This window comes from Euleptes europaea, chromosome 4 (genome assembly GCF_029931775.1).
Source record: "Euleptes europaea isolate rEulEur1 chromosome 4, rEulEur1.hap1, whole genome shotgun sequence".
NCBI lineage: Eukaryota > Metazoa > Chordata > Lepidosauria > Squamata > Sphaerodactylidae > Euleptes > Euleptes europaea.
In genome coordinates this window covers 14755605-14772358 of record NC_079315.1, presented here as the reverse complement: position 1 = coordinate 14772358, position 16754 = coordinate 14755605, and the positions used below count along the sequence as shown (strand labels likewise).

Genomic DNA, 16754 nt, shown 5'->3' with positions numbered 1-16754 from the left:
GAAGCCCCTCCATGCAGAGTTTTGAGAATCTGGATGGGGAAAATGTGCATCTAGAGAGCGGCACATCCAAAGCAAAACCTCCCATGCATAAATGGCCATTGCAACATTTATGCACGGGAGGTTTTGCACTGGATTTGCCACTCTTTAGATGCACATTTTCCCCATCCAAATTCTTAAAACTCAACAATAAGCTCCCATGCAGAGTTTTGAGAATCCAGATGGGGAAAATGTGCATCTAGAGAGCGGCACATCCAAGGCAAAAAAAAAACAAAACACCACGCATCAATGGCCACAGTAAAATCCAGCTGCAAAGTGCGCTGAAAGGTGGATCGAAGTCAGAAAATTTTCCTTTATTTTTTATTTTATTGAGTACTTAAATAATTACAACTATTCTAGTTATGATTTAGATTTTCAGATAACTTTCATTGTTGTTTGTTAACATGGAAAATTTGTATTATAAAAACCAATAAAATTTTATTTAAAAAAAGAAAGAACGCGTGCATCCATTCAGCATACGTGAAAGCGACAACTCTAGCAAAGGCTCGGCCCGAGCAAGTTCCCCGCTCAGGCCCCGCGCCGTGGCAACCGTTTCCAAGGGCCCTCGCGCCGCCACCGCAACGCGCGACGTCACCTCCCGCCTCCCGGCCCCGCGATTGGCCGCGGCGCGCCGGAAGCGAGGGCGGGCCCAGCGGCCGCCGTTGCCGCAGTGACAGGACCCTGGAAGTTGGGAAATGGCGGCGGCGGCGGCGGCCCCGTCGTCGCGTCGCTCGCAGCCGCACCACCACCACCCCGCCGCCGCCGCGGCCTCGCCGCCCCGCAGCCCCAGCCTCTCCCCCGTCGGCGCTTCCCCTCCGCAGCGGCCTGGCTTGGCCGGGCCCGAGGGCGAGGGCGGCCGGGAGGCGGCGGCGGGCGAGAGGCCTTTCTCCCCGGACAGCCTGGGCGAAGGGCCTGCCGCGCCGCCGGGCTCCGGGGCCAGCAGCGCGGCCGCCAGCAGCGCCAGCAGCAGCTCCGGCTCCTCGTCGCCCTCCTCCTCCTCCTCCTCCTCCTCGGCGGCCTCCAGCCCCGCCGCCGCCGGCAGCCCCGACCCGCCCCCTCCGCCCCTCCAGCCGCCGCCTCCCCCGGCGGGCGGCGGCGGCGGCACCTTCCGCGAGCTGCTCGAGGCCTGCCGCAATGGGGACGTGACCCGGGTCCGGCGCCTGGTGGACGCCGCCAACGTCAACGCCAAAGACATGGCCGGGCGGAAGTCGACCCCTTTGCACTTCGCCGCGGGTGAGGATGCGGGGCGAGGCCTTGCAAAGGAGCGGGGTGTGTGTGTGTTTGTTTGTGTGGGTCCCTCGCCCCCCCTCCCCGCATCCTTTTGGGAGGCTCGAGTGCAGCTGCTTCGCACGTTACCCTTTCTGACACGTGTACGCCCGGGTGGGAACGAGACAAACGCCAAGTCGCGTATAGAGGAGAGAGGAAGGTGGTCTAGTAGTGCAAAGCTCCTTAAACGATGGGGTCGCTGATCCCGTAGGGGGCCGCGTAACTGAATGTGGGGGTCGCGGAAAATTTGGTAGGCAAAATTGCTTTTGTTTTTAATAAATGGTACAATGGTATGTGTACCAAGGAATTGCTTTAAAATTATTTATGATTTATTATCAGTAAATTTTTGATTTGTATACCTATTTTATCCCTGACCTGGGTGGCCCAGGCTAGCCTGATCTCGTCCGATCTCAGAAGCGAAGCAGGGTCGGCCCTAGTTAGTATTTGGATGGGAGACCAAATTTGATAGGCAATTTTGCTTTTGTTTTTAATAAGTGGTAAAATGATATGTATACCAAAGAATTGCTTTAAAATTATTTATGATTTATCATCAGTAAATTTTTGATTTGTATACCTATTTTAGGAGCCCCGTGGCGCAGAGTGTTAAGCTGCAGTACTGCAGTCAAAAGCTCTGCTCACGACCTGAGTTCAATCCCGACGGAAGTCGGTTTCAGGTAGATGGCTCAGGGTTGACTCAGCCTTCCGTCCTTCCGAGGTCGGTGAAATGAGGACCCAGCTTGCTGGGGGTAAAGGGAAGATGACTGGGGAAGGCACTGGCAAACCACCCGGCAAATAAAGTCTGCCTTGGAAACGTCGGGATGTGACGTCACCCCATGGGTCAGGAATGACCCGGTGCTTGCACAGGGGACCTATACCTACCTTACTATACCTATTTTATCCCTGACTTGGATGGCCCAGGCTAGCCTGATCTCGTCCGATCTCAGAAGCGAAGCAGGGTCGGCCCTGGTTAGTATTTGGATGGGAGACCACCAAGGTAGACCAGGACTGCTATGCAGAAGAAGGCACTGGCAAACCACCTCTGTTGGTCTCTTGCCATGAAAACCCCATAAGGGGTCACTATAAGTCGGCTGCGACTTGACGGCACTTTACACACACACACACACACACACCTATTTTATATACAATTTCTCAGGCGAAAATGGGTTGCAAGTGGAAAAAGTTTTAAGAAGCCCTGGTCTAGTGCAAAGCTGCTTAAACTGTGGGTCACGACCCCATATAGCATGCCATCTAAAAAAGAAAGGGGGAGAGGTATCTTAAATTCTCATAGAGTTAGGTCCAATAATTTAAAAAGGTGTTTTGTGTATAACATGGGGTCATCTTAGATTCAGAATAATCTTCCTTTTCAGTAAAGATGGGTATGTAGAATTTGGCCCAAGGTCACCCAGTGAATTTCATGGCAGGGTTAATAAGGACACTGAACCTGGGTTCCCCCATTCAACTCTCTTAACCACTAGACCAAAGCTTCTTAAACTGGGGGTCGCGTAACTGAATGTAGGGGTTGCGAAAAATTTTGGCAACAGTAAAAGGTTTCTTTATGATTTATTATCAGTAAATGTTTGATTTGTATACCTTTATACCCGTACTGCAGTCAAAAGCTCTGCTCACGACCTGAGTTCGATCCCGACGGAAGTCGGTTTCAGGTAGCCGGCTCAAGGTCGACTCAGCCTTCCATCCTTCCGAGGTCGGTCAAATGAGTACCCAGCTTGCTGGGGGTAAAGGGAAGATGACTGGGGAAGGCACTGGCAAACCACCCCGCAAACAAAGTCTGCCTAGAAAACGTCGGGATGTGACGTCTCCCCATGGGTCAGGAATGACCCGGTGCTTGCACAGGGGACCTTTACCTTTACCTTTTTATACCCGGGGTCATGTAAAAATTCCTCGGGCGAAAAGGGGTCGCTAGTGGGAAAAGTTTAGAAGCCCTGGTCTAGTGCAAAGCTCCTCAAACTGTGGGTCGCAACCCTATATAGGGTTGCCAACCTCCAGGTGGTGGCTGGAGATCTCCTGCTATTACAACTGGTCTGCAGCTGATAGAGATCAGTTCCCATGGAGAAAATGGCCACTTTGGCAATTGGACACTATGGCATTGAAGTCCCTTCCCTCCCCAAACCCCACCCTCCCCAGGCTCCACCCCAAAAACCTCCTGCTGGTGGTGAAGAGGGACCTGGCAACCCTAACCCCATATGGTATGCCATCAAAAAAAAGGGGGAGAGATACCTTAAATTCTCACAGAGTTAGGTCCAATGAGTTAAAAAGTATTTTGTGTATAACATGGGGGGGGGTTTATCTTAGATTCAGGAAAATCTTCCTTTCGAGTAAAGATGGGTATGTAGAATTTGGCTCAAGGTCACCCAGTGAATTTCACGACGGAGTTAATAAGGATGCTGAACTGGGTCCCCCCTGTTCAACTCTCTTAAACTGTGGGTCGCGACCCCATATGGGGGTCGCGTAACTAAATGGGGGGTCACAAAAAATTTGGCAACAGTAAAAAAAAATTCTTTATGATTTATTATCAGTAAATGTTTGATTTGTATACCTATTTTATATACTTATATACCCGGGGTCGCATAAAAATTTCTCGTGACCCCTTTTCACCTGAGAAATTTTTGTGCAACCCCAGTATATATAAGTATATAAAACAATTATTTTGTATACATATGATTTTACCATTTACTGTTGCCAAATTTTTCACGACAAACCCCCCCCCCACATTCAGTTAGAGGACCCCGTATGGGGTTGCGACCCACAGTTTAAGAAGCTTTGGTCTGGTGGTTAAGAGTTGAACAGGGGAACCCAGGTTCAGCATCATTCACTTTGCCATGAAACCCACTGGGTGACCTTGGGCCAAGTTCTACATACCCATATTTACTCAAAAGGAAGATTATCCTGAATCTAAGATACCTTCCCCCCATGTTATAAACCAAACACTTTTTAAATTATTGGACCTATTTGCGAGAATTTAAGATAAACCTCCCCTTTTGTCCATGGTGTACCTGGAACAACATAGGCTTGCATTTGAGTAAATAGTGTAATACCTTTATTAAGGCCAACCAAATAGATGCAACATAAAAGGTATTATATGGGTTTTGTTATTTGCTTAGTGATTTTTGTTTTGTGTGGACTGATACGGTTGTTTACAACTTTGCCCCTACTTTAAGGGACACCTTGGCCCGCTCATACAGATTAACCTACAACATAGAGTTACTGTTAAGATAAAATGGGGTGGGTGGGTAAGGAAACCATGTATGTTGTCCTGAGCTCATTAGGGGACACCCCCCAGTTATATTAATTGTGGATTATCTATTCTTTTACAGACAGATCTAGTAATTTTATACATTGCTATAAGATTCATACTGCTCGTTAGTTTTTCCATCTGATATCTCTATATTCAAATGGGGGTTATTTTGTATTCCTGTCTTTTTTATGTTATAGGGGGTCCTGGCCTTGCCTTTTTTTCTCCTTTCATTTTTGGAGGACAATCTTTAGTTTCTCTTTTTTTGCGCTTTTGCGAAGACTGATAAGTACGTCATTTGGCGAGCCAACCTCCCCCCCCCCAAGAGTCTTGAAGACACTCTGTCGTAAAACACTTAACTGATATGGCATAAGTTTTTGTGTGCTAAAGCCCGCTTCAGTCATCCCATTTAGTTACGCAGGTAACCACCCTGGAGAATGTGCTACTGAGCATGAGCAGTGTCAGACCGGCACAACAAACTCATGGGAGGTTGCCTCTTCCTGACTAGGAAGTGGGGAAATTGCAATTTGTAAGTTTCCCTAATTCATAATCATGGAAGGGGAGGCTCATGCATGCCTGTTTCTACAATATTATGCTGCTTACGTGAGTTGGCTACTTGCAGGGGTGGATGTTTTGTAGCCATGAATGGATTACTCGCAGGGGATGTGGCTCCTCTTGGATGTGCTCTAGGGAGCAAATTTGGAGTTGCTGTCAGTGAATAGCCTTAATCTTTTTTCCCCTCTTCAAGACAATATTCTTTGTAGCTTACTCATGCGTATGGGGGGCTTTGAGTGTATTCACATGACACTTTTAAAGGATACATTTATACCTTATGTTTATTAATCCCCATTCTTGGGGAAGGGGAGGTTGTGATTTGAAGGGTGGGGGGTATACCTAATAAATATTTCTGGCTTTCTTACCAAGTTACAATTCCTGGTATTCTTGGCAGAAGCTATACTCTTTAAATCAGTGGGAAGCCCATACACTTTTGTAGGGCAGAGCAGTTCCTAAAAGAGCTATTTGTGTTGCATATGGATGTTATGAAAGATGAATTGATTGTATGTTGTGACTGCTTTAGATTTTACGAGTGCATTATGGAAAGTGGATGTGTAAACACTGTAATCTTTATGTGTGTAAATGCCCTTTATCCTTCTTTCACAGTTGTTTTGCATGGGGTGCGGTTCAGTTACGAGCTTAACATTTCCAGTGTAAAGCTGATGCTTGAGACTTTCATCTGGTGGAGTGTGGATGTCCAGGTGTGAATGTTTTAGTGTGAATGCATGTTTTCAAAATTTCCTAGAGTTTGTTATGGTGGTACGTTGAGCAATGATATAATTGAAGTGTATGGAAGAGGAGCCCGGTAGTTCTATTCCACACAGCAGGAAATGGGCTGTCTGTCATGACTTAGCCTTACTGCCTTGTTAAGGGAGGAAGAATCTCCTGTTATTATTTTTTAATTGAAAACCAGTAGCACTCTTCAATGAAAAAACAAAATGGAGCCTAATTATATAAAGCATCCTTTCTTTGCCTCCCCGAGATAAAGGGTGTCTTTTGTGGTGGAGGAATAATCTTCAAACTGATTTCATAGGTAAGTTTCAGGCATTCATGGTTGGTAGACCCTGACAGCCACAGTTTGCCCCATATATTGAATTAAAAGGAGTTTTTTTTTTAAAAAAAGATGGAGGCTTTTAGAGGTAATTCAGACCTATTGTTCTAATGCATGTGTGGTTTCTGCAGTGGAGGCATTTTCTGGGAAGCAGATAAATGACTTCTTAAATGTTGATGCAGGATCCTTCATTATTGCATTTGGATTGTTGTTCAACACACACCTTTGCCTGCATGCTAGTTGTGCTGTCTTATTGCAGAACGCTGTTGGTATTTTAGCACAGATGCTTGACACAGATATTTTGGGACGTAAAGCTTTTTTAAAAGCCAGAAAGGTGTTTGCAGTTGATTTTCACTCTTTGGTGCAGTCCCACATTTGGGACTGCGCCTGCGTGCAGGCCTGCCACTGGAAACTTTTACTAGCCTCAGGCCTCTAGTTGGGATGCCCCTCCCCTAGGGCAGACAGGCCAGCTTCCCGCCAAACCACCGCGTGCTCCTGGGCGGGGCATCCCCTCCCTCTTCAGTTCCTTCTTTGCCGCTGCCGAGAGCAGAACATAATTAAACTTCCTCAGCGCCGTTTTCTTCAAAAGTCGTCAGAACTGTTCGTTTGTGAGTTTTCGAGATGCCTCTCAGGGCTTCCTGACCAGCCCCATCTTCTCCGCTCTGCGGAACGGTTTCTGAGAGCCCGGTCCCCCCGGCCGAGGGCCGAGGGCCATAATGGCCTCCCAAATCCCCTTTCAAGCGTTGTCCCAAGTGTGATACCAAGATCCCGCACACGGACAGTCACGACCTGTGAGTCTCCGGATATGACGTAAATGTCACTTGGTTGGGCTGGTCCATGCCTTGCCAGCCTGTATTAAGGGGTGGGTGGGTGGCTGCCTCGGCTGCTTCGCGGGCCAGATAAGAGCTCTCAAGGGGCCGGATCTGGCCCATGGGCTGTATGTTTGACACCCCTGGCCTACAAAGTACTGTGACCTAGTTGCACAAAGGAGTATACAATATTGGAACATTCAGCAGCACACATTCAACATAACAGTACACTTAGCTGAATTGATTGAAAACAGCCTGTTGCGATAGTGGCTGAACATTCCTTTGTCTTCTTCCTTTTTAGTCATGAATTGACTTTTGCAGACTCAAACAGATCACACTACAGGGCAAACAGATCACACTACAGGGCAAACACACTACAGGGCAAACTGTGCACCAGTTACCACTCCCATCCACGTCCTACTCCCAGCATGGTTCCATGTGGGGTTCTGATGTTGAGGAATTAGACAGCTTAATGTCAGCAGCCAGCCCGGAGGGTACTTCTGACCCCTCCCCTGACGAACAGGTAGGGGACACGGAGGCCATATCCCCCTCTGAGGATCTACATCTCCGTAGTGAACAAATGCTACGCGTGGCGGTAGCGCTGGAGTTGAACATTACCACTTCAGATAACAGACCAAAAGACAGAATCCTCAGTCGCCTGTATCCTGACTCCTTGGGCATTGTGGCATTCCCTGCCTTGGAGGGCCTGACAGAGATGGGCAGTTTGGTCTGGAAGAAGCCGGCCTCCACCCCAGCCTCTACCAAGACAATAGAGAACCTCTATAGAGTCGAACCGGAATCCACCGAATTTTTGACCATCCCCCCCTCCCCCCTCTGAAATGCAAGCTCGCCAGAGACAGGGCCACCACTCCACTCCTGCCGACAAGGAGAGCAGAAGTTTGGATTATTTGGGCAGGAAGTCATACACCTCTGCAGCCCTCAGCTTCAGAATTGCTAACTACCAGACCATCAGGGGGGGCTATCAACTTTTCCTATGGGAGAAAGCTGCCCCTCACCTGGAGCTTTTACCTGAGGAGTCAAGAGCTGCCATTGGTCTGATTCAAGCCGAAGTGACTCGCCTTTTGAAGCAGGAGATAAGCACGGACAAGCCTGTGGCAGAAATTGCGGCATGCTCCATGGCCACAGCAGTGACACTGTGCTGCCATTCCTGGTTACGCAACACTACCTTGCAACCAGATACCAGGTCACAAGTAGAAGACCTACCGTTTGAGGGAGACTCCCTGTTTGCATCAAATATGACAAAATTCCTCACTAACATCAAGAAGGACAGTCAGACAGCCAGATCCTTGGGCGTCATCCCTAATAACCCTCTGCAAAGGGAGAGATTTCAACCACGCCAACAAGGCTTCAATATGTCCTTCTACAGAGGACAGAGGCATCAGAGATACCAGCCGTATCCTCAACAAAGGCAATTCCCTCAACAGTTTCACCAGCAGTACCACCAGGGCCAAGCTGGAAGGCGTAGGCGTAATAACAGGCAGAGGCCCACCAACAGTCCTCAACCTAAGGACCAACAGCATCCCTCCCAGAGGTTCTGTTGCAGCAGGCCGTCCAAGAGAACCTACCATTTCTCAAGAGACTGGCAAAATTCGCCGATGCCTGGCGTTCTATCTGTTCAGATTCCTGGGTCTACAAGGTTGTTTCGGAAGGCTACTGCCTAGAGTTCAAATCCCCCCCCTAAGTGTTTTTCCTCTCATTTGGCAAGGGACAACCCTTTTCCAGAGTTTGCCCGACAGTTGCAGGAGCTCCTGCTGAAGGGTGCCGTTCAAAGAGTTCCCACAGTTTGTTTTGGTTTCTTCTCCAGGATTTTTATGGTAGAGAAAAAGGACGGGGGTTCCTGGCCTATAATAGACCTTAGAGCCTTAATAAATGTTTGAGAATTTCAAAATTCTGTATGATTTCCTTACCTTCCGTGATGGAACTCATTACTCCAAATGCTTGGTTTGTCGTCCTGGACTTAAAGGATGCTTATTTTCATGTGTCAATCCACCCCTCACACAGAAAGTATCTTATGTTTCGCTATGGAGAGGAGGTGTTCCACTACACCATCCTCCCTTTTGGCCTGGCTACAGCCCCACAAGTTTTTACAAAATGCATGGCGGTTGTCATGTCTCACCTCAGAGCCAAGGGGTGCATCATTTTCCCATACCTTGACGATTGGCTCATAACCGCAGACAATCCCGAGACACTGTCCTCCCATCTGGAGATGACTCTCTCCACCTGCGCTAACCTAGGCCTTATGGTCAATTGGAAGAAATAAAAATTGACATCCTCATTGAAAGCCCAATTTATAGGTGCTGTACTAGACTCCAGTAAGTGGAAGACCTTCCTCCCCCTTGAAAGGGTAATAGCCATCAAACGCCTGATTGAACACTTCATGCGCTGCAGACACCAGCCAGTGATCTCCATTCAAAGACTGCTGGGCCTAATGGCCTCCACGACAGCAGTGACCCCCTTTGACAGGCTTCAGATGCGATTCCTGAAGAACTGGTTTCTCAGGACCTTCGACCAATTCCGCCACTCCCAGTTGCACAGACTGTCCATTCCTAGGAAGGTCCTGAGGTCACTAGGGTGGTGGCTTTCAGAGCCCAACCTTCTCCTGGGAGTGCCCTTTGGTTACTGGAACCCTGACTTCACCCTAACCACTGACGCTTCCCTAGAGGGATGGGGAGGTCACTGTGGGGGTGCTTCAATACAAGGCAGATGGGAAGTGGCAGAGTTACCTCTGCATATCAACATATTAGAGTTGTGCTATCCGTTACTCACTTACCTCATTTGCAGATATCCTTTGAGGGTCCAGAACGTTGCTGCAGTCCGACAACACCTCAGCAGTGTATTACATCAACAAACGGGGGCACGGGGTCCATTCCCCTGTGCAGAAAGGCACAAAGGGTCTGGCAGGTGGCCTTAGCAAATGACATCCAACTGAGAACCATACATATAGCCGTTGTCCACAACACATGAGATGACACGCTTAGCAGGGAATTCCATACCAATCACGAGTGGGAGCTTCAGGAGACATTCCTGGAACCCATATTTCATCTGTGGGGATTCCCCCAAATCGACCTGTTCGCTTCCAAGGAGAACAGGAAGACCAAGATGTTCTGTTCCTTAGTAGGATGCGACCCAGAATCACTAGGGGATGCGTTTCAGATACGCTGGTTGAGTACACTCTTTTACGCCTTCCCCCCATTCCCTCTCCTGGCCAGAGTAGTGGGAAAGATCAGGGCAGATCGTACCTCCTGCATCCTGATTGCTCCCCTATGGCCCCGTCAAATTTGGTTCACACAACTGTTACAACTGGTGAGAGGCAACCACAAGACGCTCCCGAGGGACCTGGGGTTGCTCAGGTGGGGCACACTCAAACATCACGATGTAGACTGGTTACACCTAGCAGCGTGGAGAATAGAACCCAAGCAATAGGGCTCTCCACCCCTGTTAGAGAGGTCATTCTGCAGACCAGAAAACCCTCTACTCACTATTCCTATGATCGGAAGTGGGAAAGGTTTGAGAGATGGACCAATGCAAAGAACTTGTCTCCTTTTGATTGCCCTCTACCGCACATCCGGGACTATCTGTTGGAACTAACCAGAACAGGGCTGACAAGTCTCAACTATAAGAGTACAACTGGCAGCCATTTCCGCCTTTCATGACAGGCTAGAGGGTTACACCACATTCTCATACCCCCTGTCTAAACGTTTTTTGAAGGGACTCAATAACTTGTTCCCTCCTATACCTAGAATTGTACCACAATGGTCCCTATCCCTGGTGCTAGCCAAGCTTATGCAGTCATCCTTTGAACCCTTGGTGACTGCGCACCTGTCACTACTTACAGCCAAGGTGGCCTTTTTGATAGCCGTTACGTCTACCAGAAGGGTAGGAGAACTAGCGGCCCTTAGGGTGGACTAGCCCTTTCTGAAAATATTCAACGAAAGAGTAGACCTGCACCCCAGCTTACGGTTTAAACCTAAGGTGGTTTCCAGCTTCCATATGTCTCAGGAACTGGTACTCCCAGTTTTTTCCCTGAACCAGACCTTTCCAGCTGAGAAGACCCTTCATACGCTAGATGTCAGAAGGGCCATTTTGTATTACATAGATAGGACAAGACATTTCAGGAAGTCAAAGACTCTATTTGTCACCAAGGCCTCAAAAAGGGGAAACCAGCTTCAGCACAGTCCATTGCTAGATGGGTGGTATCAGCAGTTAGAACTGCTTACAAGGAAGCGGGCAAGACTTCCCCGCTGGACATTAGGGCCCATTCGACCAGGGCCCAGGGTTCGTCAGCTGCTCTTCACAGAAAGGTTCCTCTCCGTGACATCTGTAAGGCAGCGACGTGGTCAAGCGAGGACACGTTCATCAGACATTACGCCTTAGACCTGCAGGCAAGAAAAGATGCAGAAGTGGGAAAGGCAGTCCTCCAATCCTTATTTCACTAACTCGACACCCACCTCCAAATGTGAGTAGCTTGTCAAAATCCCAAATGTGGGGCTGCACTGAAGACTGAAAATGAAAACAGAGTTGCACTTACCTGTAACTGCTGTTCATTGAAGTCTTCTGTGCAGACACACATTCCCTTCCACAGACCCCGCGGTCGACCTAAAAACAAACAAACAAACAAAAAACAGAACCAGATGAGTCAAAAGTAAGGAGAATAGAAAGGGTAAAGAATCTTGAGCTCTCCGCATATTAAGTAGGTTGGTGGCAGGCAAGGAACTGAGGAGGGAGGGGATGCCCCGCCCAGGAGCATGCAGTGGTTTGGAGGGAAGCTGGCCCGCCTGCCCTAGGGGAGGGGCATCCCAACTAGAGGCCTGAGGCAAGTAAACGTTTTCGGTGGCAGGCCTGCGCGCAGGCGCAGTCTCAAATGTGTGTCTGCACAGAAGACTTGAATGAACAGCAGTTACAGGTAAGTACAACTCTGTTTTTTAAGGCATGACTTGCTCTGATTACCTGGAGAGGTTTTGTTTTTGTGTCAGGCCGAAGGGTGTTTACACTTTCTCTTTACCAAACTGTGTTTACTGTGCTCTGTTCCATTCTTTTACATCTGCTGAGTCTTGAGACCAGAGTTTTCAAATGTTTGCCCTATTTGGTGTACCAAACACAACAGTTTAATTTGGAAAGGTGCTTCTAGAAACTCTTGGAAGAGTCTGAGCTGCATAGGCTTTGCTTTCCTCTGCCTCATTGGAGCAGGAGGTGCTTTGGAAGGAGGTATCACCTTTATGTTTACAGGGAATGCCTACTCAGAAACAGCTGCCTCTGCTGTAGGAGGATGCTTGGCTTGCAACCCCAAAACACTTTGTGATTGGTCCCAGCACCCCATGGCAGTCATGCTGTGTGATAGTTCCCTCCTGAAATTTCAGAAGTGCCCATAGGCTCAACACAATTGGTGACTATGCTCTAGATCAGTGGTTCCCAACCTTTTTTTGGACGGACCACTAGGACTTTTTTGTTCAGTGCAGGGACCCCAAGGTTCAAAATAAAAATTCTGAGAATTTGAAAATAAACTTTAATCATAACTGTTAGTTAAACATTAAGCTTAGAATAATATTTGAATATATATATTTATAATAGAGAACTTTTAATTGAAAATATTAATTTATTATGGGTTTATAACTTTGTTTCGCGGACCTTAATTTAGTTCTCGCGGACCCCTGGGGGTCCACGGACCCCTGGTTGGGAACCAGTGCTCTAGATAAATCATGCATGGAGGGCTTCATGTTGCTGCTTACAGTATATTGGCCTACGTATCTTTTTATGCAAAGTGCTTTGTTGAACGCAGTCTCTTATTCATTGATTTTTAAAACTGAAGTTATTAAGTAGCTGTAGCTTTATAAAAAAAATTGCACAACTTTGTAGCATGCTTGAGCAGCTTTTGTGCCGATACTTTCCTCCCCTATTTCTCTTTCATCATTTTGCTGTGGTTTAGAGCTCGAGCAATAGAGAAATTATAGTCTAATCCAAATCCAGTACTAGAAATTTAAGGCTATGATCTTGGGGATTGCCGGTAATAACTATTTAGGTATCTACTTTGGGCTTATCAGCCCAGAAGTAAAGGGAACTGGAGATCAGGTTGCAATGCAGGCATTTATAACTTCTGGATGTTTTACGTGAAGGATTTGTAATACAGGTAGGAAGTCAGTGCTACTCTTCAAGCTGTGGGTGGGGTCTCATTTGGATACAGGGTCTGTCCTTTGTCAGTCACATGAGGTTGAATTTGGGCAGTAACAAATGCAGGTAACAGCAATTGGAACAGTGTCTAAATGGCAAAGGCTGCTTTATGTTCCTAGACTGGAAAGAAATGGATGCCTCTTGTCCTTTGGCTAGGGAGGGCGGGGTAGAAATTCGATAAAATAAATAAATAATTTGCGCGGTGGGGGGGAATTGCCAGTATTCAGCATACACTCAGAGCTTCTAAATTTGTGTGCATGCATATTTAGGTCCAAGTGGACTCCTGGGAGAAATAGAGACCACAAAGTAATGTTGCGTGCTTGCAGTTTTCCTGGGGGTAGACATCTCAGGGGCAGCCTGTCTGCAGGGTCAGTTCCCCTGTGAAGTGAGAGCCTGACAGCCCTTAGGGTGTTTTGTTCGTGTCTGTTTACAAACTGTACATGGGGTGGGGGTGGGGAGAACAGGCAGGCTCCCAGACAGCGCTGGTCTTCAAAGCAGCCTTCTCCGTTCCCCAGAAGCAAATTGCATGCAGCCTCTTCACAGATCTCCCCCAGCTGTTTTTCGGCCAGCTGCAAAACTCAGCCTTCTGTCTCCTTTGCTGGCTGCGTGCCCGACTACTAAGCTGCCTTTCGCCAGCCAGTCTCCTGAGAGAGAAGAGAATATTGGTCTTAACTTCCTCTTGTACTCCCTGGTGGCCAAGGCTTTCACAGTTCAATTAAAATGGAGCTTTAATTATTTATTGTATGTAAAAGCTTTTAAAATTTACTTGGTGCCAGACAGATACACAGGCCCTACTTTTTTTTTTAAAAAGAAGACTTATTAAGGCACTAAAGTGATTTTTAAGCCTGATTCTAAACATTTGTTCACGATATTGTGTTCTACATATATTTCTTTATTTATAAAATTTATATCCCACCTTACTGCCCTTATAAGAGCTGTCAAGGCCTCTAACAATTTAAGATACGTGATAACATTACATTATAAAACGGTTCTAATAAAAACATATAAAACATCATTAAAACAACTTTAAAACGAGTTAAGGTCAGAATTAAAATACAAAGCACTTAAAATGCACACAAAATATAAAAACATTGGCAGGAAAGACGGATTATTGAGGGAGTGCCAAATGAAACAAGAAAGTCTTCGCCCACTGACAGAAGACAACAGCAGAAAGGGTCAGATGAATCTTCCTGAGGACAGAGTTCGAAAGATTTGGTGCCATGACTGCGAAGAGCCTGTCTTGAACTGCCGCCCACCTAATCTCATAAGGTGTGTGTGTGTGGGGGGGGGTACTTAAAGCAGGGCCCCCAGAGATGAGCGTAAAAGTCTGGGGGCTTCATAAGGGATCAGCCCGTCCTTCAGGCATGTTGGTCCCAAACCATATAGGGCTTCGAAGGTCAAGACCAGCACCTTGAATTATGCCCAGAAACAAATTGGAAGCCAGTGTAGGTGGGGCAAGACTGGAGTGATATGGTCACTACAACCCACTCCAGTCATCAACCTGGCTGCAGCATTCTGTGCCAGTTGAAGCTTCCCAACGCTTTTCAAGGGCAGCCCCACGAAGAGCCAGATCACCCATCCAGCCCCCTTCTTTCTTACTCTAGAAGGCCCACATTTGAAACCACAGCAACATACATATAAACCCCCACGTTAAATCACAGAAATAAGACCCATGCAAAATATGTACATTTCAAAACACCACAGAAGCACTCCAGGATGCTCTCAGGTGGCATGCTTTGCTTTCCAGCCTCAGTTCCTTTTTCTCCTTACATCCCTGAGGCTACCGCAGAAGCTGTTGTAGGACTGCTTCCATTTCTGCATGCTGGCTACTTAGCATATGGAGAGGAAGAAAGCATTTTGGGGATCTGTGTAAAGACCTCTCTTGGAGAGATGTTACGGGTTTATGTTGTGTGTGCGCACATGTTTATAGAAGATGCCGAACAGTGTTTAGAGAACAAAACCTGGGCAAATGTATGCACCCCCTTGTTACAGCTCCAATTATACTCATTGACAGAAAAAAAGAGGATCCCTGTGTACTTATTTACAGGGCCTCTTGTTCACCTGTAAAGTGGGGTGTAGAGTGAGGGTGTGTACCTTTAACCAAGAGCAGAGTTAATAGGCAGGGTGGGGGGGGGGGGAAGCAAAATCCTGCTCTGTCCTCTGCCTTACCTCATGATGCTCTACTGCTTTAAGAGTATTTGTGCAGTCTTGGCTCTGATACCTGCAATGAGCCAAAGGAGAACTTTTAAAGCTGCTAAGTACCCTGGGGTAAGATTGGCAGGTTTCACTTTTCTCCCCAGTATACTATGTTTTTGGTTCATAAGAGTCTTACTTGTTTTATGTGTGAATAGGAGGCTGTCAATAAAAACATGGTGGGACCTTTTACCGCTCCTGCTTTTACTGTCAGGGTTTTGGACTGAGGTCTGTGTCAGCCCTGTTACTTGATCCTTTAACCAGACATGCCAAGGGTTGAACTGGGGACTTCATCATGCCAAGCAGATTATGTGCCATTGAGCTGTGGTCTGTCGCCTAAACTGAATTTTCCAAGCCACCGGCTTTGTTCTATTTTAGATGCTGTTCCACTTGCTTCTAGAAAAAGAAGAGCTGGCTTTTATATGCCAACTTTCTCTACCACTAAAGGAAGAATCAATCTGGTTTACAATCTCCTTCCTTTCCTTTCCTTTCCCCACAACAGACACCTTGTGAGGTAGGCATGGCTGACAGAGTTCAGAGAGAACTGTGACTAGCCCAAGGTCACTCAGCTGGCTTCATGTGGAGGAGTGGGGAATCAAACCCGGTTCTCTAGATTAGAGTCCACCACTCCAAACCACTGCTCTTAACCACTACACCACGCTGTCTACTTTAGACACAAGTCACAGATGAAAGCCTAGCAAAAGGCAAGGCCCTAAACCAATGAGCTACTCTTCTGAATTAGCTTCCTTGCTAGTTTGCTAGTGAAAACTGGGTCACTCTGTAGTATCAATGTCTCTTGAAAAGCTTGTCCTCTTTCCCCCACCTTTTCACCAATAACCCAGGGAAAAGAGGGCAAGTTCCTGAAATACTCTGCTCCCGCTGTAACTCTGCCTACAGCAGGGATATCAAACTCATTTTCTACGAGGGCCGGATATGATGTAAATGTCACTTGGTTGGGCTGGGCCATGCCTCGCCAGCCCATATTGAGGGGTGGGTGGCTGCCTCGGCTGCTTCGCCCGCCAGATAAGAGCTCTCAAGGGGCCGGATCTGGCCCATGGGCTGTATGTTTGACACCCCTGGCCTACAGAGTACTGTGACCTAGTTGCACAAAGGAGTATACAATATTGGAACATTCAGCAGCACACATTCAACAGAACAGTACACTAGCTGAATTGATTGAAAACAGCCTGTTGCGATAGTGGCTGAACATTCCTTTGTCTTCTTCCTTTTTAGTCATGAAATTTAATTATCCTCCTTGTGAGAGCTACGTCTGTCTGTATCTTCTTGGAGGGGGCAGGAGTTGGTTTAATCTTCAGATTTTAAAAAAATTAAATGACTATTAAGAAAGATAGAAAAGTTCTGGAGCTTCACAAGGGTCATGATTTAATTTGTAGCTAGATTAGCATTT

The 16754-nt window shown here is 47.2% G+C and overlaps 1 protein-coding gene across 1 annotated transcript in view; it reads left to right on the top strand.

Moving 5' to 3' along the window:
- Positions 1-1140: 1140 nt before the first annotated feature.
- Positions 1141-16754, top strand: part of TNKS (tankyrase) — a 113747-nt gene continuing 98133 nt past the window's right edge. Inside the window, exon 1 of the mRNA XM_056848276.1 lies at positions 1141-1269. Coding sequence (XP_056704254.1) covers positions 1230-1269 — 40 coding nt within the window. The 5' untranslated portion in view covers positions 1141-1229. The remainder of the gene's footprint in view (positions 1270-16754) is intronic.